The 26639-nt window shown below is 39.2% G+C and overlaps 1 protein-coding gene across 1 annotated transcript in view; it reads right to left on the bottom strand.

Moving 5' to 3' along the window:
* Positions 1-26639, bottom strand: part of FGD6 (FYVE, RhoGEF and PH domain containing 6) — a 106471-nt gene that overhangs the window by 61052 nt on the left and 18780 nt on the right. The window contains exon 3 of the mRNA XM_021687529.2: positions 8237-8378. Within this exon, the coding sequence (XP_021543204.2) occupies positions 8237-8378 (142 nt within the window). The remainder of the gene's footprint in view (positions 1-8236; positions 8379-26639) is intronic.

Below are 26639 nucleotides of genomic sequence, written 5' to 3'. Positions count from 1 at the left end.
TTCAGTGAAATTTATCCATTACTTTTTTTTTAAAGATCTTATTTATTTATCTGAGAGAGAGAGAGAAAGCATGAGAGGGGAGAGTGTCAGAGGGAGAAGCAGACTCCCCACTGAGCTGGGAGCCCGATGCGGGACTCGATCCCGGGACTCTGGAATCATGACCTGAGCTGAAGGCAGTCGCTTAACCAACTGAGCCACCCAGGCACCCCACTTTTTAATAGAATTCTTAAAAGGCCTCTGCTATGCTACTCAAGGGCTCTACTAAAAAAGCAAAAAACTGAACAACCAGATCTGCCTGAGAAACACCTTTATCATTAAATTATCCCAAAATGAGGTAGCACCATGGTTAACCTCTAAAGGACAAAGTTCTCTTGGGTTTTCACCCCTCTCTTCCTAAGGGTGCATATCATATCAGCTATTTTACAAAGAAAATTTGGAAAAGAAAGAAGCAGGGAAGTCGATATGCAGGAAAGGTGAACAGTGGTGAATATTCTAACCATAATGAAGGAGAATGAACAGATCTTATTTTCAAATAACCATTTACTAAGCACTGAAAGTAAAGACTCGGGGCGCCTGGATGGCTCAGATGGTTAAGCGTCTGCCTTCGGCTCAGGTCATGATCCCAGGGTCCTGGGATCGAGCCCCGCGTCGGGCTCCTGGCTCAGTGGGGAGCCGGCTTCTCCCTCTCCCTCTGCCCCCTGCTCGTGCTTTCTCTCTGTGTCTCAAATGAATAAATAAAATCTAAAAAAAAAAGACTCAAAAACATAAAACTAAAAACTTGGAACATGAAAAAATAGAGATTACCATGGCTATTCACTACCATCCTAAACATGTTCCATCAACATCCTTCAGGTTCTGTAACTTATCCCGAGTTATTAGATAGATTAGAGATAGATTTTGGTTAAAAAACCCAATTCAGGCAGCTCCAAGGCAAGTTACTTTACCTGTATAAAAAACTCCTTTTCTTCATGTAAAAAAAAGAATAGTATATATGTCATATATATATCCCAGCATGTTTTTAAAGATTAAGTGTAATACCTGCACCCACAGTACAAAGACAAGCATAGGCACACAGGTGTGGTACAATGTTAATATTCTTCCCCTTCCTGGAAGCCTGTTTATCTTTGCAGGAATATCTTTTTGAACATCTGTTTGCTCTCCCTTCACAAAGTTAGAACATGGGCCCAGTGGCACATATACTTTATTTTGTCCTACAGAGTCTGGCAATATCGTAAGGAGATGTTATTGGCATTGAGACACATTATCAGCTATGTGCTCATTATATGTCCATGGAATATGGCACCTGTTTTGGATTGATTCATGGCCTCCAAAAGATATTCTGAAGTCCTATCCTCCAGGGACCTCAGAATGTGACTTTTTTTTGGAAATAGGGTTGTTGCAAATAAAATTAGTAAATTAAGATGAAGTCATACTGGACTAAGATGGGCCCCTAATCTGACTGGTGTCCTTTGAAGAAGAGAAGAGACACAGACATGCGTGAAGAAACACAACTAGTTTCTGTGCATTGACTTTATATCCTGCCACTTTGCTGGATTGCTGTATGAGGTCTAGCAATTTTGGGGTGGACTCTCGGGTTTTCTAAATAGAGTATCATGTCGTCTGCAAAGAGTGAGAGTTTGACGACTTCTTTGCTAATTTGGATGCATTTTATTTCTTTTTGTTGTCTGATTGCTGAGGCTAGGACTTCTAGTACTATGTTGAATAGCAGTGGTGATAGTGGACATCCCTGCCGTATTCCTGACCTTAGAGGGAAAGCTCTCAGTTTTTCCCCATTGAGAATGATACTCGTGGGCTTTTCATAGATGGTTCTTATGATACTGAAGTATGTACCGTACCCTCTACCCCTACACTATTTAGAGTTTAAATCAAGAAAGGATGCTGTACTTTGTCAAATGCTTTTTCTGTATCTATTGAGAGGATCATATGGTTCTTGTCCTTTCTTTTATTAACGTAGTATATCACATTGATTGATTTGTGGATGTTGAACCAAGCTTGCAGCCCAGGAATAAATCCCACTTGGTCACAATGAATAATCCTTTTAATGTACTGTTGGATCCTATTGGCTAGTATTTTGGTGAGAATTTTTGCATCCATGTTCATCAGGGATATTGGTCTGTAATTCTCTTTTTTGGTGGGGTTTGTCTGGTTTTGCAATCAAGGTAATGCTGGCCTCGTAGAAAAAGAGTTTGGAGTTTTCCTTCCATTTCTATTTTTTTGAAACAACTTCAGAAAAATAGGTATTAATTCTTCTTTAAATGTTTGGTAGAATTCCCCTGGGAAGCCATCTGGCCCTGGGCTCTTGTTTGTTGGGAAATTTTTTTATTACTGCCTCAATTTCCTTGCTGGTTATGAGTCTGTTAGGTTTTCTATTTCTTCCTGGTCCAGTTTTGGTAGTTTATAAGACTCTAGGAATGCATCCATTTCTTCCAGATTGCCTAATTTGTTGGCATATAGTTGCTCATAATATATTCTTATAATTGTATTTCTTCGGTGTTGGTTGTGATCTCTCCTCTTTCATTCATGATTTTATTTATTTGGGTCCTTTCTCTTTTCTTTTTGGTAAGTCTGGCCAGTTTATCAATCTTATTAATTCTTTCAAAAAATCAGCTCCTAGTTTCATTGATCTGTTCTACTGTTCTTTTGGTTTCTTTCTTTTTTTTTTTTTGGTTTCTATTCATTGATATCTGCTTTAATCTTTATTATTTCTCTTCTCCTGCTGGGTTTAGGCTTTATTTGCTGTTCTTACTCCAGCTCCTTTAGGTGTAAGGTTAGGTTGTGTATTTGAGGCCTTTCTGTTTCTTGAGAAAGGCTTGGACTGCTATATAATTCCCTGAGGACCTTTGCTGCATCCCAAAGATTTTGAACAGTTGTGTTTTCATTTTCATGAAAATGTTTCCAAGAATATTTTTTAAAGATTTTATTTATTTATTTGAGAGAGAGAAACAGCACAAGTGGAGGGGAAGGGCAGACAGAGAAGCAGACTCCCCGTTGAGCAGGGAGCCCAATGTGGGGCTCAATCCCAGGACCCTGAGATCATGACCTGAGCCAAAGGCAGATGCTCAATTGACTGAGACACCAAGATGCCCCAATGTTTCCATGCATTTTTTAAATTCTTCTTTAATTTCCTGGTTGACCCATTCATTCTTTAGTAGGATGCTCTTTAGCCTCCATGTATTTGAGTTCTTTCCAACTTTTCTCTTGTGATTGAGTTCCAGTTTCAAAGCATTGTGGTCAGAAAGTATGCAGGGAATGATCCCAATATTTGGGTACTGGTTGAGACCTGATTTGTGACCCAGGATGTGATCTATTCTGAAAAATGTCCCAGGTGCACTTGAGAAGAATATGTATTCTGTTGCTTTAGGATGGAATGTTCTGAATATATCTGTGAAGTCCATCTGTTCCAGTGTGTCATTCAAAGCCTTTATTTCCCTTTATTTCCCTGTTGATCATCTGCTTAGATAATCTAAGTGTTAAAGTCCCCTACTAGTATTATATCATTGTCGATGTGTTTGATTTTGTTATTAATTGGCTGCTCCCACGTTAGGGACATAAATATTTACAACTGTTAGATCTTCTTGTTGGATAGACCCTTTAATTATGATATAGTGTCCTTCCTCATCTCTTATTACAGTCTTTGGTTTCAAATCTAATTTGTCTGATAAAAGGATTGCCACCCCAGCTTTCTTTTGATGTCCATTAGCATGATAAATGGTTTTCCACTCCATCACTTTCAATCTGGAGGTGTCTTTGGGTCTAAAACGAGTCTCTTGCAGACAGCATATTGATGGGTCTTGCTTTTTTATCCAATCTGATACCCTGTGTCTTTTGACTGGGGCATTTAGCCCATTTACATTCAGGGAAACTATTGAAAGATATGAATTTAGTGCCATTGTATTGCCTGTAAGGTGACTGTTACTGTATATTTGTCTGTGTTCCTTTCTGGTCTGTACTACTACTCTCTTTACTTACGGGACCCCTTTGAATATTTCTTGTAGGGCTGGTTTGGTGAGCACAAATTCTTTTAGTTTCTGTTTGTCCTGGAAGCTTTTTATCACTCCTTCTATTTTGAATGACATCCTAGCTGGATAAAGTATTCTTGGCTGCATATTTTTCTCATTTAGCACCCTTACCCCATTTTTTAAATTGGGTTATTTCTTTATCTTGATTGAGTTCCTTATATATTCAGGATATAAGTCCTTCATCAGAGATGTTTGCCAATATTTTCTCCTCCTGAGTTATCTTTTCATTTTCTAGATGGTACTATATGCAGCACAGAAGTTTTTAATTTTGATGATGTCCAATTTGGCTATTTTTCCCTCCCATCACTTATACTTTTGTTGTTGCATCAATGAAGCTTCTGACTACCCAAGGTCGTGAAGAGTTATCCCTTTATTTTGTTCAGCTCCTATACTATGTCTACAATCCATTTGAGTTAATTTCTGTGTAAGATAAAAGGAAGACGTCTACTTTATTCTTTGGCATGTGGATGTCCAATAGCCCCAGCACAATTTATTAACCCTTGATTTCTTTAACTACATATTTTGACTTTTTGTATTACATTTTTTTTGTTGTTACTTGAAATCTATTGTGAAATGAGATTGGTGTAAATAAAGTAATTGACTTAAAATAATTATTTGACCAAGGTCATATGCTTGGTAAGTGTCAGAGCCGGGACTGAACCACAGGTCTTAGGATGTCAAGTTTCATGTTTTTGTGAGAACACAATATTACCTTTCATGTAAATACGTTTTAGATTTATTCATCAAAGATAAGAAAAGGTAAGCTTGAAACTATATTTTGTTATACAAGGAATGACTGGAGATACTAAAGATTTTGCTTGCTTCTTTTTATATATGCCAATAATAACAGATAAAATCTGTTGAGCAATTTGTGTCAGAACTGTTTTAAACAGTGTATAACCTTGATCATCACAATAATCTCAGAAAACAAAACCAAGTGTCAAAAAAAAAAAAAAAAACAAGAAAAAAGAAAAACAAGTGTCTACCCTACTCCCTCCTCTTTTTACAGATGGGGAAGCTAAGGCACAAAGATGTTAAGTAAATTGCCCAAGATTACATAGTTAGTAAATGATAAGAACCCAGGCAATCCAGCCTCAAAGACTGCACTGTTGTTGTTGTTCTTCTTCTTTTTAAAGATTTTATTTATTTATTTGAGAAAGAGAAAGAGAGACAGTGAGCAAGCACGAGTAGGGGGAGGAGCAGAGGGAGAGGGAGAAGCCCACTCCTCACTGAGCAGGGAACTGATATGGGGCTCGACCCCAGGACCCTGAGATCATGACCTGAGCCGAAGGCAGATGAGCCACCCAGGCACCCCAAGACCATGTTCTTCTTAACCTCTTTGAAAGCAAGTTACTTAAGAGAAAAGCATTCACCAGGCTATGCTTAAATGGATCAGCAACCGTCTAGAAAGGAAAGGAATAGGAATTCTAGAAAGGGAGAGTTAGCTCTTTTAATTATTGCCACTGCTGTCTCAGGTGAACAGAGAGTAAGCTCATCAGGATGGCCAACAGCTCTAAAAGAGGGAAATTATTAATACACTACAATCAGGTATAAAAATATTAAATGATGATTAAATAAATAATCTCATTTTGGGGCACCTGGGTGGATCAGTCATTAAGCGTCTGTCTTCGGCTCAGGTCATGATCCCAGGGTCCTGGGATCGAGCCCCGCATCCGGCTCCCTGCTCTGCAGGAAGCCTGCTTCTCCCTCTCCCACTCCCCCTGCTTGTGTTCCCTCTCTCGCTGTGTCTCTCTCTGTCAAATAAATAAATAAAATCTTCAAAAAAAAAAAAAAGAAATAATCTCATTTTAAAAACAGAAAAATAGGGGTGCCTTGGTGGCTCAGTCAGTTAAGCATCTGCCTTCAGTTCAAGTCATGATCCCAGGGATTGAGCCCAGCATCAGGCTCCCTGTTTAGGTCTGCCCCTCCCCCTGCTTTCTCTCTCCCCCTCTCTAATAAGTAAAATCTTTAAAACAAAACAAACAAACAAACAAACAAAAAACCCCAGAAAAATAGGGGTGCCTATTTTGCCTTCGGCTCAGGTCATGATCCTGGAGTCCCGGGATCGAGCCCCGAATCAGGCTCCCTGGTCAGTGGAGAGTCTTCTTCTCCCTTTGCTCCTCTACCCCACTCGTGTTATCAATCTCTCTCACTCTTTCTCAAATAAATAAAAATAAAATAAAATAAAAATAAAAACAGAAAAATATTTAACAGAGATACTGCAGTGGGTGGCACAACTAAAGACAAAAACCAATAATATAAATACCAGAAGGGAAAGGAAAGCCCGGTATAAATACAGAGGAAGGAACTCTGGAAGTCTCCAATGACCACAAAACGTCAACGAGGCAGTGTTGTGACAGGATGTGTTGAGAAGATGCATAACGCAAAAGGGTTAGAGAGAAGTCGTTCCTTTATACCATATGCCAGTGAGACCCCTAGTAGAATGTGGACACCACTTTTGGTGCCATACTTCAAGAGGCATGGGGGGAAATCAGAAAGGGTTTGAACAAGAGAAACGAACAGACCCAAACAATAGGAAACAGTACTTGTTAGAAAAAGACCTTGCAGCTTATCTAAGACAGTAAAGGTTGATTTAATTATGGCCCTTAGAGAGGAAGACCACTGGAAGCCTCTTCCCCAAACCCTATAGGCTTTGGCTCTTTCCAGTCATTTATTTCTCAGTCTAATATCACTTTCTTAGAGGCTTTTATCCTAAGTAGACTCCTCAGTTTCTAGCACATTGTTCTGTTTTATTCCCTTCGCAGCATGTAACAATCTGAAGTTCTCACTATTCTAATGAATATCCTCTTGTCCCATTAGGATGTAAGCTGTTCAAGAGCAAAAACCTTGAACACTGCTTTAGGTCTAGTACATACTTCTTACATCTGGTATATATCTGGGAAATAGTATTTTACAAATACTTGTAGCATCTGTGAAGAAGCAACAAGGAAAATAAGTTTTCAAATCAGAGATGGCAGATAGCAGTAAAACACCAGAGGAATTACTTAATAGTCAAAGTAAAACCCACACGCTGCTGAAGGATACTGTGAGCCTTTAAGAACAGTCACTCGTCTGTCTTAGGTATCTTACAAACTCACCTGCCTTAAGGCTAAATAATTTCTAGTGGTTACTCCCAACTCTATGATTCAATACTTTACAGCATGAAGTCTTACAAGAAGCAAACAAATAATCATTAAGTTATTACGATGTACTGAACAGTGTTCTAAGGCTTTACACAAATCAAATCATTTAGTCCTCATAATTCTGAGATAAATTCTTTTCTTCATAAAATGGAAGCTCTTTAGCTTAAAGATATTAAATAATTTGCCCAAAGTTCCTCACCCAGCTCATATGTGGTGGAGCTGGGATTTAAATCCAGACAATTACACAACTTATGTCACTCATTTAAGGCTGAAATAAATTTAAACAAAGTAAAAATATATTAAACAGGAAACAACTGGTTGGTAAGTTACGGCACAGAAGTTAGGTGACATGGATTTTCTCTTCTATGGTTTAATAGGCTTGCTATGTGGATCCTTTCAAATTCTGTCTTGCTGTAATGTTCCAACACATCTTGGGGTTATTGTTAATATACTATTTTTTCCTTTGTAATGATGTCTTTATTCAAAAAATATATATTTATAATGAAGCATTCCTGTCAAACTAGAGAAACAATATAATGAACCTCCATGTATAGACATATCTTAAATAATTATCAACATGTGGCCAATCTTGTTTTATGTTTACTGAAAATACAAATACTGAATCACTTCAAAGGAAATCCCGCTATGTTATTAATCGCAGACTTTATTCTATCTCTAAAAAGATTTCATTAAGTCTGAAATGCATCTAAATTCCTTTCTTTCAAGTAGAATTACTAGCAATACAAGGAACAATCCTGAGAGGGGATTTCTGTTATCAAAAGGAAAACCAAAGGACAGTGACAAAAATAATTTCTCAAAAAATTACTAAAAAAAAAAAAAAATTACTAAATAAACTAAGTGATGTGCGTTTAGAAATGTGATAACATCTTAGATACTACATTATAGCAAGAACTAAATTTAAATTAGAAAATATAAGTTTTAAGAAAAAACTAACTGGGGATTTTGTGTCTATCATGCTGATAAATATTATTTCCAAATGTTATGAGAGACCAACAAACACAAAAGTAGAAACAATTAAATACCAACATATACCTGTTTGTCTCCCAGGTCAGGGTCCCCTTTACTAGAGTCAGAGCTGACATCGTCTTCGTCAGAACTGTTCATGTCTTCTTCCTCATCCGAAGGAAGTTCACCAAGACCAAGATCATTGCGTCCCTCCTGGGATGCTCCAGAACTGCTTCAGTAGAGAGTATCGCATAAGTCACCTTTAATAACAAGGAATACTCCCCAAAACCCACACAGGGTCAACCATCTTATTCATATGATGTAAGCTAGGTATACCTAAGGGATGTGAACACAAGATGGAAATAGCCAAACTTCCCCTTCTCTTTCGCTATCTCAGCTGTCAAAAACCCAAATTCATTTTCCCAGCTGCCCTAATCCTATGCTTCCATAGCTTCTTCCTTGAAAAGATCAGGTCTCTACTCCTATGAACCACAAAGTCTCCTAAGTATGTAGGCTAGGTCACCACAAAAGGGCACTCACTGGCTACATGGGAACATTAGAAGAGGTGGTGTTTCCCTGGGTCTGTTTTTCTTTTTTTTTTAAAGGCAACTAACAAATCTACCAGAATTGGGAGGTAATAAACAACGCATGTGCTACTGTGAACATGTGCCCAGCCTCCCTGATTATCCCCTGTTCCTTTTATGTAACCACATCATAAGAAATGGGAAGGGACGAGGATGTTAAAAATTCTCAGGCTCTGATCCAGACCTGCTGAATCAGAAACTCTAGGGGTGCAGGGCCCCTAGGGGATACATGTTGGAAGTTTGAAAATCACTGTACCAGGCCATTTTTACCAGCTCCAACTCGCCAGCCTGACATCAACATTTCCCACTTTGTACTGAGACAGATCTCTTCAATCTAAGAGCCACTGTTGCAATCCAGTCTGTGGGGGGGAATTCCATAGCAAAGTTCCCCAGGAAGACAACAAAAATAATTCTTTCTAACTTTGGTTGTAAAGACTCAGGAACACATTATCTGCAGCAACTGCTTTCCTGTCTGCAGTCCAAAAGAATATCTGCAGAATAGAAGTCAGTAAAAGATTCACAGAAAATCAGGGGGAAACACTCAGAATAAAGAGACAGCTGCATTTCACCCTGGCAGGTCCCTTTACGGGTCAAGGGCAGGTCACTCAACTGCCAAGGCTCCTACAAGTTATGAAAATTTCTAACAGGAATCTTAAAAGCTAAAGTTGAATTCTCTGCCAGTTCCTGATTACACATTGTAGGATATAGACAGCCTCAGATGCCATTCCTGGAACTCAACTGTTATACAAACCAGTTTGATGAAGGCAGAATGCCAAGAGGAACACCTCCCACTTCCAAAGACAGGGGTTCCTTATTATTCAGTAGCTGGAGGGCCTCGGGGAATCATATCACAGCATCAAGTAGGTGGGTGCGCACCTGATCATAGCTCCATGACATGAAGGAGACTCACTCCCCAGGGAGGAGTTGGGGGTGGAGAGCGGAAGCTTCCTAGTCAGATCACAGGCAAGATTCACTGTCTCTGGGTGCAGGGACAGGAGCCCAACCCAGCTGGGTAATTATGTGATTTAAATTAGCTAGAGTAAATAAAGTTAACGGGATAGAGAGACTGCAGGATACATCCATATAAATAAAAGAAAACGTACCTTCACTTGTTTTTTATCGTTAATTCTTTATCTCTTTACAGCCTCTAAAACCCTGTTACTCAAAACATGCTCAATCTATGAGCAGCTTCAGCATCACCAGGAAGCTTTTTAAAAATACAGGACCTTCAGGCCTCACCCTACTGCACTGAATCACAATCTGGTTATAACAAAATCCCAGTAATCTGGTTTTTCAATCAGTGCACTCTTTTAGACTCAACAGTATAAAAATTTTGAATAATAAGTAACAGAGCTTGTAGCAGCTGCAAGGAACTTAGGTTTATTTTGTCTGAAGGGAGAGCTGAGAGGTGTTTCTTTTTTTTTTTTTTAAGATTTTATTAATTTATTTGAGGGAGAGAGAGCACACGAGAGGGGGGAGGGTCAGAGGGAGAAGCAGACTCCCTGCTGGGCAGGGGGACTCAAGCCTAGACTCCAGGATCATAACCTGAGCCCAAGGCAGTCGCTTAACCAACTGAGCCACCCAGGCACCCCGAGAGCTGTTTCTTGGTCCAACATTTGGAAAACCATTATTAAGGAGATAGTAAGCATCTAGATGCCACAACCATTAGGGATATAAATATTTACAAAAGTTAACATTTAAGAACAAGGAAAAAAAAAAAAGCTTTAAATATTAAAAGGATATGGATCAAAACATAACTGCCACAAAATATTGGGAGATTTTTTTAAGATTTTATTTATTTATTTGTCAGAGAGAGAGAGCACACAAGCAGTGGAAGTGGAAGGCAGAAGGAGAAGAAGGCTCCCCGTTGAGCAAGGAGCCCAATGCGGGACTTGATCCCAGGACGTTGGGATCATGACCTCAGCCGAAAGCACACGCTTAACCAATGAAGACACCCATGCATCCCATGTTGGGAGATTTTAGTTCTGAAAATTGCTTTCCTATAGAAAACCTTCCCTGGCTACCCCTTCCCTCTCCCACATTAGTTTACTTGTCTCTTCTGAATCCCACACCATCTCCTTCCACTGTTCGTGCTGACATATTTGTTTCCCTAGCTAAAATGTAAACTCCTAAAAACAAGTAAAGGGTCTTTTTCATTTGAATCCTCAGCATATTGCTTGAGACATAATAGGCCCTCAGTAAATTTTTACTGAATAAACAAAAATTATATGAGGAAGCAAAGGGTGTTAAATTTCCGAAGTTCAGACGATAAGTATTTATGGTGGTGGTGATCACAAAGAAAGGTTTGGGGGGTAATACTGGAATAGTGTGTGGTTTATAGGAGAAGGGCCATCCTAGCCATCATAATCAATGGTGTGGAAGTGGGGATGTCTGTATTCAGAAAACAAAAAGAACACTTTGGCTGCAGCAGGAGTCTCCTGTACATGATTAATGGGAAAAAAAGCTTGGGGAGGATGACAGGTGCCAGCTTGTCAAAGGTCATAAACAACAGAAGAGTCCATACTCATCCTGTAGGCCTTTAACAAGAAGACTCAAATCTTCCAGTAGACCTCAAAGATTTCCTTAATAGAACTCCAAGGCGAACGTCATTACCATACTTCTCTCTTGTTAGTGCCAACAAGGAAGAGCATAATACCTCTTCCATCAATCCAGCCTTGTAGGCACAGCCTCTGCGCCACTCCCCCCACCCAACAAGGGAAAAGGACAGCCCTGCTAATTAGCATCAGTGAGATCCTCCTGATGATCTCAAAAGATTAAACTGCAGTGAAAGGAGCTCCCCATACCTCTGGATGGTAAACAGGAGAGACCATTTATGATTTCTGAAGCTTAGAAGGGAGGAAAGTGAGCAAAGTGAGGTTTTAGGAAGGCTAATCTTGTAACCCAATGCCAGTGAACTAACTGGGGGCTGAATGGAGGCGGGCACCATGACAGAAGTAGATGGGGATATAAGAAGTAATTTCAACAGTGCAGAAATGAGGTTAGCTACATGAGGAATTAAGAGGAAGGGTTGGATACAAGAGTTAAAAAAAAATCATCAGGGTAAAGAGGTAGGAAAAAACCTGAGTCTTCCTTCAAGATTTCATGAAGTCACCAGCAAAATGAGGGTGACATTAACTGAAATAGAAATATCTTAACAAGGGATATGATATTAAAGGAAAGATAATGGGTTTAGCAGCAAAATCAAGAAAGATGGCATGTAGTATCCACACTTACAGGTTCATCTCTACGTGATCAAACAGAGAAAAATTGTTGATTAATCTATTTTCCCATGTAATCCTTAAAAGCTTTCAAATCTATAGATCTCTGATAATGAAATATGGATTCCTTACCGATGCCAGTCATTAAGCTGGGGGCTCTTGTATTCTTTACATTTCCTTCCCACTATCAGGAAGATAATGTCCTAATACTGTTGGCTTTCTGGGTTAAAGGAACAGGACATAGTGTTTCCTCTATACTTTCCTGCCCGGTTATTTCATAATTTGATAATCGAAGTAAAAGGAAAGTAAGCTGCAACCACAACCAGGACAGAATCAGGACTGGGCTCTACCTCCCAGGCCATCCTTTCCAAGTCCGATTTGTTTCTGGATGGAGTAAGGACAAAGAAAATAACACCAGAAATAAATTCCCACTGATTAGGCAGCTGTTCTTCAGTTCCACAAGTCAAGGATCGACACATTTGGACTGGTTATTTAATGCCATTAGTTTTTAAAAAATTACTTATTTTTTGTTTATGTTTTTGCAATATAGGGACAGTATACCCTTCACTGGAAGTACATCAAATTTCTTTTTCAGGTTAAGATGTCACATGAAGGAGGATTTCTCTTTTAGAAGGAATTATCTTTTTAAAAATACTTATTTAATCCATCTCCCCTAAGAGTTTTCAGGAAAGTGAAACCTGTACAGCGCTAAGCCAGACATCACCACCAAAACATTCTTGTGAGCCTCCATTAAACTGGAAATTCCAGCAAAGGGAGGGGAAGGAGGACAAGGATAGCAGAGAAAGGAAAAGGAGAAGCAGAGTGAACTGAAGAACACTTTGAAAGCACTGAATCCTGTCCTCTGTTGTTGATGAATCCAGTTACCTTTTTCCTCTCTCATCTGCCATTTTATTCTGAGCCCCTTAAACAATGAATGTTCCATGTAATTCCTTCCAAACTTGGAAGAAAAAAGTTTATTCCAATATCCTCAGCTTCAAAGTTTCTTTCTCATTTTCAAGTCACAACATGTAAATGTGAACTTCTGTGATCCTTCTCTTCCTCTTCCTTCTACTCCTGGACCAAACTGAACAGAAACTGCTAGTCCTCAGGATGTTATAATTCTTTTAGAAATGCTGTCTCATTATGACTTGGTGATTATGCATTTCCTTTGGCTGCTTTCATATTTATTGAAGAATGAATGGAAAAAACTACTGGTAAGCACTTAAGGATGAACATTACATAGAAAAATAAGCAAAAAAGTTTCCTAAGTTATATATTATTATATGCCAACTACGTACTATTGGTTCACAATTTTCACCAGAAAAGTGTTTCTATTTAGTTTCACCAGAATATGTTTTACTCAGGTACTTCAGCTCCTTTACTGAATTTCAGATTCCAGTATCAGGTTGGAAGCCATGAATCAAATCCACAATTTCACAGTACTTGGAGAATGTTCTCCATTTTTCCACTCAGATGACTTACCTGGGAACTACCTCTAAAATGAGTAAGTTATTTCTCTACTACTTTTAGGAAACCTGACACAACTGTGAAATAGGTATATGTGACCATTTTCATCCTCGAATAAAGCATGATTCATGTACTTGTGGCATGTTTTTAGGTTTTCCAAACATGGAATCTTGAACAATTATTTTAAGTACATGCAGAGACAGGGTGACAGAACATAAAAGCCAAAAGATAACACAGAGTCTGAAGCAAACTTGTCTGACCTGAACAAAAATCAGATTCTTCAAGTGTGACCCCTCTGTGCTAAGAGGCAAACCACATCATCTGATAGGTCTTCTCTATTACTGACTGCTTTGACTAAAAAGAAACTTCAATGCTTCAATAACATGTAAGGTTGTGGACGGATGAGGTTCTTATTACACTATAATAGCTGAAATCCTTCCCCTTAAATAAAGGTATATTCATTAGTTTTTAAATATACATTAGTTTTTAATCTTTTGAGAGACTGTTAGGACAAACTTTATTTTAATTTTAAAAATTAAGGATTTATCTGGACTTTAGTTAAAAAAAAGTCTATAATTTCACATATGTATATAACAATCACTTCTTTCAGTTAAACACTTTGATTAATAAAACAAAGAATACGAATAAATAAAATCACTACAATAGGGGATAGCACAGCAGGAGTTTGTTACCACAAAAAGGAAAGTAAGTGAGAAGAAACTTGCAGCATAAAATGCACACACTTAGTGTTTTACTCTTTGGTTCATGAATTTTAGAGGTGTTAACAACCAAGCCTTTTAAAACTAATCAGCTGGGGTTCTACGGCTTCAGAAGAAAGAACCACAGAGAAATACCCAGCTTCCCTGAAATATAAACTGGAGGACTGTTTAAAAGCTGGTTTTGGGGGACACTGTCAGGAAGGAATACTAGGCTTCAGTGATGTACTTGAAAAACACGCTTACTTTGTTTTCCAGGGGCAACCTTAACCTTTCAAATTTTTTTTTTTTTTAAGATTTTATTTATTTATTTTTTGTCAGAGAGAAAGCACAAGCAGGGGTAGCGGCAGGCAGAGCAGGTAGAGGGAGAAGCAGGCTCTCTGCCAAGCAAGGAGCCCGATGCGGGACTCGATCCCAGGACCCTGGGATCATGACCTGAGCCAAAGGCAGATGCTTAACCGACTGAGCCACCCAGGCGTCCCAACCTTTTAAATACCATTCCCGTTCCCTTTCCCAGAAATGAATTGTCACTAGGATTCTCTAAACTGTAGCCTAATGATTAAAAACAAAATCAGAGGGGCGCCTGGGTGGCTCAGTTGGTTAAGCGGCTGCCTTCGGCTCAGGTCATGATCCTGGAGTCCCGGGATCGAGTCCCGCATCGGGCTCCCTGCTCAGCAGGGAGTCTGCCTCTCCCTCTGACCCTCCTCCCTCTCATGCTGTCTCTCATTCTCGCTCTCAAATAAATAAAATTTTAAAAAAAATAAAAAATAAAAAAATAAAAAATAAAAACAAAATCAGAGTCAGTACCCTGAGGCTGCTATTTAAAATAGTCATCGCAGGACAACTCCGAAAATGGTTAAAAAAAACAAACAAAACTCCACAGAATTCAAAATTCCTTAAAGTCAAGAGAACCTACCCAGATGTCACACCTGCTTTATTTAAGTAATATTAGAGTCAGGACGGTTTTTAACTACAAAGAAACTGTGCTAAAAGGAGTTTGCATCAATGGCCATTAATATCAGAGCCTGGTTAAATAAATTGGGGCACATCCATACAATGAATTTCTCAACAGCTGTTTAAAAAATGAAGTAGATCTAGGCACGATGATATAGACTGTTCTCCAAGGATATTGCTGGGTTTAAAAGAAATCAAGGCATGGAGCACTGTGCAATCATTTGTGTAAAAAAGCAAAAGCAAAAGAACACATACACATAAAAACCTATATATGTATATACATGTTTATGTGTGTATATGTTTGTATATAAAATGTACACACATACCCAAAAGTACAAATATGCCAGTAGATATCTCTGTAAAGATCCAGAAGAAACTGATAACAATGTTTGCCTCCGGGACTAAGTTCTGAGTTAAGAGAGACTTCATAATTTACCCTTTGGTATTTTTTAAAAACATTTTTAGTATGTGTATTATTACTTTTTCAAAGACAACACATACACATACACGCACAAACACACACACACCACAAACCCAGAAACTTTGGAAAGTTTTATAAAGATGGTTCAGAGCACCAACTCTTTAGGTACAGCTTAGTCCTTTCTCAGGGAGATAAGAAAAAAACAAACCAAAACAAGAAAGATACCCCTGTCCCTCTCCCTGCCCCCCTCCCCAGGTTTGGAGCTCGGCACATTTTCTTTCCTTTTTTTTTTTAAGATTTATTTATTTATTTGACAGAGAGAGACACAGTGAGAGAAGGAACACAAGCAGGGGGAGTGGGAGAGGGAGAAGCAGGCTCCCCGCTGAGCAGGGAGCCAATGCGGGCTCGATCCCAGGACCCTGTGATCATGACCTGAGCCGAAGGCCGACGTTTAACTACTGAGCCACCCAGGTGCCCCTGCACATTTTCTTTTAAAGATTTATTCTTAAGTAATCTCTATACCTAATGTGGGGCTTGAACCCACAACCCCAAGAGCAAAAGTCACTCACTCCACAGACAGAGCCAGTCAGATGCCCCCTGGAGCTCAGCACATTTTCAAGATTGCCTTTATCTGATCCCTTCAACTACTTTTTAGGTGGGAAAGGTATAAAGACTATGCCTTTTCCCTTACAACCTGTAGGGGACTGTTCAGGAAAACCATTAGTATGCCTCTAGAAAATAGACAGGGAGGAATGATCTTCTGGCCAGCCAGCTGATGACTTTAAAAAGAGAAAAAGAGGGGCGCCTGGGTGGCTCAGTCTATTGGGCATCAGACTCTTGATTTAAAGGTCATGGGATCCAGCCCCACGCTGGGCTCTGCGCTCAGCGGGGAGTCTGCTTGAGATTCTCTCTCTCTCCCTCTGCCCCTCCCCCTGTTCTTTCTCTCTCTCTCTCTCAAATAAATAAATCTTTTAAAAAACATAAAAAGAAAAAAGAAAAAGAGGCTGTAAAGGGACAGTTCAACATTTTGCAGGAGCCACAGAGTAAACACACAACTTAATGCATATGCCACAGCGAACAGTACCATACGGCATGCTGGGTTGCGGGAGAACTCCTGGCCTATAAGTAAGAATGATCATGTCCTCCAGGGTTCCTGGTGCAATCCCAGTGACACAAGAGGAACCTAAGGCTGATCATAGTCCAGCAGGCACTCTGTCTCTCCAGCTTAGCTGGAAGGCATCTGATTCAAGCATGAGCTGCTCCTAGCTACAGAGGAATAGATTGTTAAAAAAATGCCTCCTGAAACAAGGACTAGCTAAAATAAATACCAAACATTTAATTACCAGCAATTTTGCTTTCTTAAAATTTGGAGAGGCTTGAGAATGATTCCTTAAAATACTCTTCAAGAAATGTGCACCGAAATCTTTTTCTTAATACAGATAGAAAAGCATTGTATTGAGCTTAGAATTGCCTCCAAATAAAATACAGCAGGTTGCCAATCCAGTTTTGTCATTGTAGCAAAGATGGTGTTTATTTGTGGAAAAATAAAAAAACTTTAAGTTAGAGTTGACCTAACATCATTTCTTCCCTTTACTTCCTCATTATGTAATATATAACTCATGAGTAAAGGACACTAGAAACAATGAGGTTGGGATGGCTACATGAGAGTGCTTCACATTTAGACACACACACATGCACGTCCACACAAACACACACACACACACACACACACGGATGCTGCATATTTACAGATATTTACACATATATTTATACATATATTTTCATATATATTCTATACTATTTAAAATACATAAAACTGCTATGCCATTTATTTCAATAAATATCAAGGGCTTATTATATATCATATTATTTTAGGGGCTGGATGAAGATAATCTCATAGAATTATTTAATGTTCAAACTACATTCTATTGGTTGCTTTTCTTTTTACCTGCTGAGTGAAACTTTCCTAAACAGATAAAGGCAGAAAGAACTGGGATAACCACAATAATCAGCATGAAGGCAGGGACTATTTCCTAAAGAGAGTACAACTAAAAGTTAGTGCACGCTAAATGTTAAAGGCAGTGCACAGACACTAAGGGCTAGAGAACCAGAGAAAGAGACACCGCATACAGGCTGGGGCAGTCAGAGGCTTGAGGTACAGGTACTTGGGACTAAGGTGGTGGCAAGGATTTCCATGTGATGAAAAGTTAGGGTGTCTACCAAGTTAGAGAGCGAGATCCCTCTCTTGGCAGGCAGCCACAGCAGAAAAGGCAATCACGGGGATTGGGATGATGGGAACTGGGGATCCAAACCCAAGCCTTCTCCTTGGCCTTGCCAGGTTCTAACACTAGAGTAGGGAACCTAGTGGGGGAGCCGGGCCAGGGGAGTAAGACTGGTTGATGAGGACATAAAGATAAACACTTCATCCTTTGACTGTCTTCTTAAACAGGGTAACCATGTATTTTTGTGTCAATTGTACATGCCATGTTGCTTCTGCTAATTTCTTTTCATCATAATCAGACTAGCCACTGAAAGGTGGTGAGACTTTTGGAAAAATATGATCATTTCCTCTGCCCGTGCTATGCTCTTGATTGTGAGTTGGTATGAAACTACTATGGTGTAATACCTATTGTTTTCTGCCTTGACATCTATGGAAATCCAAGAGGACGCCAAATGGCCCAAGTACAAGTTGCCCGTCCTACTCTGTTCCCTCAGATAGGGTGCCCTAGCCACACAAACTTCTCTATCACAGAGACAGTACACCTGAGTAGAGGATTTTAGCCCCTTGTCAACATGTGCAATTATTCAAACCAGCCAATCACATCGTCCCATGGGAACCAAAGGTCACCCTACTCCCTTGATACCATATAGTTGTCTGCCTTCCACAGCCCCTGATGACTCACTCTGTTCCCAAGTGCAATCTCCGTGTGGCCCTGGGTGGCATGCATTGTCCTCCTCCCCTAGGCTGTATGTGACTGACAAACTGCTGTCAATCTCATCTGTCTGGTGTCATGTGTCTGGTAATCCCCATAACCCATGGGCAGGAATCCCTTCCTCACCCAGGGGTGAAAAGGAAATAATCAAAACATCATTAATTACATTATTAATTATATTATAAATTAATTATGAAGTTATATATTTATTTTAAAATTATATGCAAATTACAAGTTAAGTATTAATTATTAATTTAATTATTAATTAAAAATAATTAAAACCACCAAAGAGGGTGCCATTTTCTGGGATCTTTAAGTATGAGGCAGGTGCACTGGTAGTTTCTAATAGAATTATCCTGATAAATCCCCTTGAAGGGTATATCAAGTTAGCTTCCTATACACCTAATTATATTTCGTATATATATCCAAAGTCTGCCATGATAAACTTAGGCAATTTTCAAGTTAAAGGTATTAATGTTATGTGTTAACAGAAATACAGCACATTCCATGTTACAGAATATTCAATGTTACATTAAATACAGACCCCACTATAATAAAGTAGTAGGGAATTACAGGAAACCAGTAGTTAAACTCAAAGGACATCTGCTTTCCATCCAAGATCTTTTTTTTTTTTTTAAGATTTTATTTATTTATTTGATAGAGAGAGAAACAGCGAGAGAGGGAACACAAGCAGGGGGAGTGGGAGAGGGAGAAGCAGGCTCCCTGCTCCGCAGGGAGCCTGATGCGGAGCTCAATCCCGGGACCCTGAGACCCGGATCGTGACCTGAGCCGAAGGCAGATGCTTAACGACTGAGCCACCCAGGCGCCTGCAAGATCTTATTTTAGCCATGCCTACTTGAGTGTTCCCATTTTCTAACAGGAACTATAACCTGTAATTGGGATTTCCCACTGTTACGGGGAAAAGAATAGATGGTAGGCTTCTTGCGAGTCCTTAAGTAGCCAAGATGGGGAGGTTAGATTGTCACTCATGAATACATCAGTTCACTTTGTTATTTAAAACTATACATGAACAATTCTACTTATCATTTGTCTTCCTCAGGTACCATCCGCAAAAGAACTATCCTAAAAGTCTACTCTAGGCCACACCTATGAATCATCAATAATTCCAGAGACCCATGAGGAACCCATTTCTTTCTTAGAGCACACTGGAGACACAGGTCCATTTTTTCAAGACTGGGAGGCTGGAGAGGGCATCAGGAAAGGACATGGGCTTTCTTCCTCCACTCTTTTTTTTTTTTTTTTAAAGATTTTATTTATCTGAGAGAGAGAGAATGAGAGAGAGCACATGAGAGGGGGGAGGGTCAGAGGGAGAAGCAGACTCCCTGCCGAGCAGGAAGCCCGACGCGGGACTCCATCCAGGGACTCCAGGATCATGACCTGAGCCGAAGGCAGTTGCCTAACCAACTGAGCCACCCAGGCGCCCTTCTTCCTCCACTCTTATTCCCCTGCATCGGTATATCTTTTCACTAGTTACATTATTAACTAGCCCCCTGTTTATTTTTAGGTTTCTTGACTGGGAAACCAAGAAACATCTTAACATTTTTAACAAACCTGCACAGCATCTTTGAAAGCTAAAGCCAGGACAAATGGAAGGGAAGCAAAAATAAACATGCATTTAAGAAGTGAGATACAGAGATTCACTTTAGACAGGGTCAGAAGCATTTCATTACAGTTTCACACATTTCTAGGAGCAGAGAGAAAGCAGTAGCAAAGAAAAGGAAAAACACCTAAACCTAAGACAGACTTGCATTTGAATCTAGGCTCTACCACTCACCTGGCTATGTGCAAATGGCTGGCTCTTTAGACTCTTCTCTGAACTATAAAATTGAGATAATACCACGGGCTATGAAGATTGAATGAGATAATGTACACATGTCCAGTACATGCAACGGACAGGAAATAAAGACAAATTTTTAAAAAGCAGACATGAGAAGGAGGAGAACAAATTTGTCCATTATGTAAGTGGAATGAATGGTAAGAGGAATTGGAAGGTTTTGCTCTTGTTCACCCCTAGTTACCACAGAATTTAGTATGATACCTTTATCCTTATATCTCACACAAAATAGTATGGTATGAGTAGACAAGTCCAGTCTGCTGCTTCTTTTTGTAAGGCCCACAAGCCAAGAATGGCTTTTACCTTTTAAATGGTGGAAAAAATCAAGAGTAATATTTTGTGACATGTGGAGATTACAGAAAACTCAAATTTCAGTGTCTACAAATAAAGTTTTATTGGAACAACAAACACACATTTGTTTTTGGACTATCTATGGCTGTTTTCATGCTATATCCACAGAGTTGAAGAGTTTCAACAGAGATCACATGGCCTGTAAAGTCTAAAATATTTACCATCTGACCCTTTAGGGAAAAAGTTTACTGGCCCTCGGTTTAGTAGCTTACCCAGAAAAAAGCAGTATATCTGCTTTGGAGCCAAAAACTGCCTCTGTTTTCATCTTAGCTCTGCCACTTACTATCCAAACAAAACTGAGTAATAAGCTCTTAACCTTAGTTTGCCTCAGTTTCCTCATCCATAAAATAGGGATAATAATAGTGCTGCCTGAAAGGATTAAATGAATTTATATGAATAATGTACTAACGACAATGCCTTGTACATAGAAAGTTCATTCGCTTGTATGCATGCTCTCCCTCCTCATACATTTAGGGTCATCTGTAATATTAAAAAAAATAAATTATTAAACAATTAAAAGCCTAGATTTGTATAAAAATGACTTCAGAGAGAAGCTTCTGCATTATCAGTCATGTGAAACAGCTCATCATCAGTGTACACGGCTGAGTAAAGAACTCCTGCAATGAGATCATCTGAGCCATGGTTTCACAGCAGGTCACCCCTGGTCTTGTTCTAAACTGTGATTATTCTGAGCTTCGGGATATTACTGTACAAGTAGTAAGCTCCCAAAAAGAAGCAGTGATTTCACTGTACAGTAATATCCCGAAGCTCAGAATAATCAGTTTTACCTACATCACAACACTGTCTCCTATTTCTAGAAGAATTTCAGTTACCAACTAATTTAGAGGTGTCCCATTAGATCTCAAGATACTTTTAAAAGCAACTTTTTAAACACTAGCTTTATCCCTGTTTGGCAAATAAAGATCACAATGAACAACACAGACTGAAAAGATCTCCGAAAGCTATAAAAAGCATGTGTCATGCAATGAAGCTGCTAATTCTTTTGGTTATGGGAACTTTATTTTGTAATGTAATGCAAAGAGAAGTATTTCTTTTTTATTTTATTATTTTTTAAAGATTTTATTTATTTATTGGAGAGAAAGAGAGCACAAGCTGGGGGAGGAGCAGAGGGAGGGAGAAGGAGAAGCAGATTCCCCACTGAGCAGGGAGCCCAACAAGGGCTGGACCCAGGGACAAGGCAGACGCTTAACCGACTGAGCCACCCAGGCACCCCACCTGTATTTCTTTTCTAATTACAGATTTTCATCCTAAAGTAGAAAGAGTTTAGCAGATAGCACTTCAAAACCCTGATCCCTAACTTTGAGCCACTAGCTTAAGTCACCAAAGAAGGAGTAGAAGGAAGGAAGGAAGAAGTTAAGGTATCAGAAAACAGTAAGAAAAGAGGGAAAAAGTAAAGAAATGAGCAAGTACAAAGACAAAGCGTGCTGCACTCCTCCATCTGTGACGTGTGTCTGCATCATCCTAGCTGTTCACTGAGTTTCTGGTGAGTTAGGCTTTGTGTTAGGCACTGAGGTGACACAAGGAAGACTTCCTGCCTAGGAGGAAACAGTGCTGACAACCTCTGCCTTTCTCAAGTACCTCCAAGATAAGAAAGGCCTCCTGCGAACAGAGATTAACTACCCCTAAACTTTCCATTTATTCTAAAACTTTCCATATTTAAAAAAGCAAGCAAACAAACAAAACCCCCAGAAAACTTTTTCTCTCAACTGGAATGGAGGGGGATAATGAGAGGGAAAGGAAGGAGCATTTTACTTTTCACCTTTTGCACATTTAACTTTAAAAGGAAAAAAAAAGGATTCTATGTAACTTTTTATAATTAAAAAAATTAAAACATAAAGAATTGAAAATCTCTATTCTCCCTCCCCCAAGTTTAGTTATCTCAATTATTGTAAGCATCCCTCATAAACAGCATTTTTTTTAAAATACTTAAGAAGAAAAGATCAAAGGTAAGGGGGAGGATGGGCTGGAGAAAGCCATCCCTGTCTAAGCCCCCCATAAAATGCAAAAAAAACCAGACCATGGTGACATGTGGATTATGGCAATAATTTTCAGTATACTTCCTGTAGACAGACTATAAATGAACATGCTTCTAACCCTCTAGACTGCCTACAGCCTGTCAGGGAAAATGATAAATTCCCTGTATGGTAAACCCAAGGAAGAAATAATGTTTTCACCCTAACATCAGATAAGCATAGCAAAATAGAAGCTACTGTAAACTCCAACACCTCTATTCGCAGTCACAGATTTTAACTTATGGAATCTACCCAGAGGGCATTAGCAGAAAGGCCAGAAGAAACATTTACTGGGGCCAAGATTTCAATGAGCAGGCTGAAAAGACACTAATCTGTTCAGTACAGAAGAGCATATGAAAATACTTTGCTCCTTAACAGTGGGAAGGGCTTGGGGCGCCTGGGTGGCTCAGTCGTTAAGCGTCTGCCTTTGGCTCAGGTCGTGATCCCAGGGTCCTGGGATCGAGCCCCGCATGGGGCTCCCTGCTCCACGAGGAGCCTGCTTCTCCCTCTCCCCGCCCCGCTTGTGTTCCCTCTCTCGCTGTCTCTCTCTCTATTAAATAAATAAATAAAATCTTTAAAAAAAAAAAAAAAACAGTGGGAAGGGCTCAATAAAAATGAAAGATGCTTAGAATTATTACTATGGAGAATCAACCTAATAAGGCTACCTTCAATGAAATGGCTAAGATCTCATTTTAACCTACTATACAAAAGCATCAACAATCAAGTAACCACTGGGTATAAAAATATACCTAAACTACTTAGTGCCCATCACCCAATTAAGTAGGGCACGTGATGTGATGAGCACCGGGTGTTATATGCAACTGATAAATTACTGAACACTACATCTGAAACTAATGATGTACTACTATAGGTCGGCTAATTGAATTTAAATTAAAATTAAAAAAATAATTTAAAAAAAAATATATATATATATACCTCGGGTGCCTGGGTAGCTCAGTTGGGTAAGTGACTGCCTTCGGCTCAGGTCATGATCCCGGGATCCTGGGATCGAGTCCCGGCTCCCGGCTCAGTGGGGAGCCTGCTTCTCCCTCTCGCCCTCTCCCGTCTCATGCTGTTTCTCTCTCTCTCAAATAAATAAATAAATAAATAAAATCTTTAAAAAATATATATATATATATCTAAACTAATTTTACTATCAAAAAAGCTCCTGAACCTATTAGAGCTAACGTTTTTGCTTATTTTCACAGTGTTTAAATTTTGCTCTACAAAGAGTTCATATATATCTTAATGAGACCAAAACCCATTTCTTTAATAGTCACAGAATATTTTCACCCTTCAGATATTTAATTTATATTCTTTGCTAAAACCTTAGTACCGATTCTCATTTTAAAATTCCTTTTATCCTGGGGCGCCTGGGTGGCTCAGTCATTAAGTGTCTGCCTTCGGCTCGGGTCATGATCCTAGGGTCCTGGGATCGAGCCCCGCATCGGGCTCCCTGCTCAGCGGGAAGCCTGCTTCTCCCTCTCCCACTCCCCCTGCTTGTGTTCCCGCTCTTGCTGTCTCTCTGTCAAATAAATAAATAAAATCTTAAAAAAAAAATTCATTTTATCCTTCCCCAAATATGGTACTCAGCATACACCCGATGTGCAGTAAGAACCCATTACCTAGAAATAGTATTTAACACACTAAGTGGAAACATGTAATCTATTAAATAGCTTTCACAGGTTATCTGTGCAAATTCACAAGCATATTCTATATTTTACTTGTCTTCTTAACAGCTAGAACATGGGATTTTATCTGTTATACAGTGAGAATACTAAAAGACAAGGGTAAGAAGTTTTCTTAAGTTAGCATTTTTCTAGATGATTTTATAACTTTAGGTAAGACTCTTATATTTTTCCCATCTGGATACTCAACTACTCCAGAATGGTGTTCATAGTACACTTTATTTGCAAACAACAAAGAGTTTAAAATAATAATTCATACTATAGGAGAAAGCACATTTTCTGTAGCTTTATCATTTCAATCGTTTCCCCACATATATAAAAATTGCACAAGGCCTTTACCAGGACTTTGGGGCATCTTAGTAAATTTTGGCTAACTCCAAAGGTACCTACAAACTGCTAGGATTTTTTTTTTTTAATTTCAGTTTTCTAAGTACATATAAGACATAAAGACAGGTCTTTCCCTTAAGAAGAGTTTCATAAAAATTTTTATTTCTTTTTTTAGTAATTGTCTGCATTTTCTGCATAGCACATCAAGATAGGTACCTTAAGATCTGTACTACTTTGAGAAACTGTCAAAAATGGCTTTTGATTGGCATGGGAATTTAGGCCTATGGCTTCTTTCTGCAGTTTTGGTAAGACTACCAATGGAATGAGCGGAATGGAATGTTTCTTGCTTAACAATTCCATAACATGGGGCGTCTGGGTGGCGCAGTTGGTTAGGTGACTGCCTTCGTCTCAGGTCATGATCCCGGACTCCCGGGATCGAGTCCGGCATTGGGCTCCCAGCTCAGCAGGAAGTCTGCTTCTCCCTCTGACCTTCTCCCGTCTCATGCTCTCTCTCAAATAAATAAATAAAATCTTAAAAAACAAAAACAAAAACAAGCAATTCCATAACATGGAAGGATGCTCACTATCTAATAAAGATACTCATGTGAAGTCTTTTAGCTCAATTTCTCTTCTCTAAGGGAGCTCTGTTTTAACAAATAGCAGTAATTCTCCAAGTCGGTGTAATTGCTTTCCAAAATTAACAGATGTTTCCTGTGCATTCTAGAAGCCTGGTCATTGGGACACTGGTTTACTCAAAATGCAGCTGGATTCTGACCTCACACAAGTAAAAGCAACATATAACCCGACAACTATTTACTCAGATGTGTCCACCTATTTTATGCCAGGTATCAGCTGAGGCCAGGGACACAAAGATGTTTATACTCTCTTATAATATTTATTCTTATATTTCTTATATCTTATGTTTCTTTTTCTGGAGGGAGTCGTAGGGTGAGGCTAACAAATTGCTATGAAAAAATGATGAGGCAGTGTTCTCCAAAAGCAGACCAAGAAAAGGGGTGACCTTGTACTGCTTGGTACATAAGTACCTACAAATTCACTTCCTCATTCAGTCTTTCAGTAAATATTTACTATGTGCCTACTATATGTCAGGCACTGTTCTAGGCACTGGGGAGAAAGCGATGTAGCAAAATTAAATGCCTCTCATTCATGCAGGTTGTATTTTAGTAAGAGAGAGATATGGGCAAGTAAGTAAATAGATTATATACCAATGGGATAGCAAGTGTTAGGAAGAACAACAGAACCGGGTAAGTGGGACAGTGGATAGGTGGAGGAGGTAGGATTATTTTCTTACCTTTCCTACACTGGAAGGGGGGATTTTCACAAAAGGTAACATCTGAGTTAGGTCTAGAAGGATGACATAATCTGTCTAGGGGGAAGGGTGTGTCAGTAGAACAAAGCTATGAAAGGGAACAGAGCACTTAGGAATGTTGGTCAGTCTCATACAGGTGGGCAAACTCATGAGATTAGAAAGGCCCACTGGGGCCAGACTACAAAAAGTCTTATATACTAAGGTAAAGAGTCTGAATTTTATTCTCTAGGGAGCAAGGCACCAAATATGCTGAATTACAAGATAATTCTTTAAAAACAATAAACCAAAAATTCTCATTCGAAATGGGCCAAAGAAACAGAGATTTCACCTTAGAGGATATATAGATGGCAAATGTACACATGAAAAGATATTTAACATCATCAGCCATCAAGGAAATGAAAAATGCATCACAATGGATGTCACTACACACCTATCAGGATGGCTAAAAAAAAAGTAGCAAACACCAAGTGCTGAAGACGATGTGTAGAGACACCGAATTATTTGTACACTGCTGGTGGGAAAGTAAAATGGTACAGCTACTCTGGAAAAGTTTGGCAGTATCTCCTAAAACTAAACATGCAATTACCACACAACCTATAATTGTACTTTTGGG

This window comes from Neomonachus schauinslandi, chromosome 5 (assembly GCF_002201575.2).
Source record: "Neomonachus schauinslandi chromosome 5, ASM220157v2, whole genome shotgun sequence".
Taxonomy (NCBI): Eukaryota; Metazoa; Chordata; class Mammalia; order Carnivora; family Phocidae; genus Neomonachus; species Neomonachus schauinslandi.
This window is presented reverse-complemented; position numbering and strand designations above follow the sequence as displayed.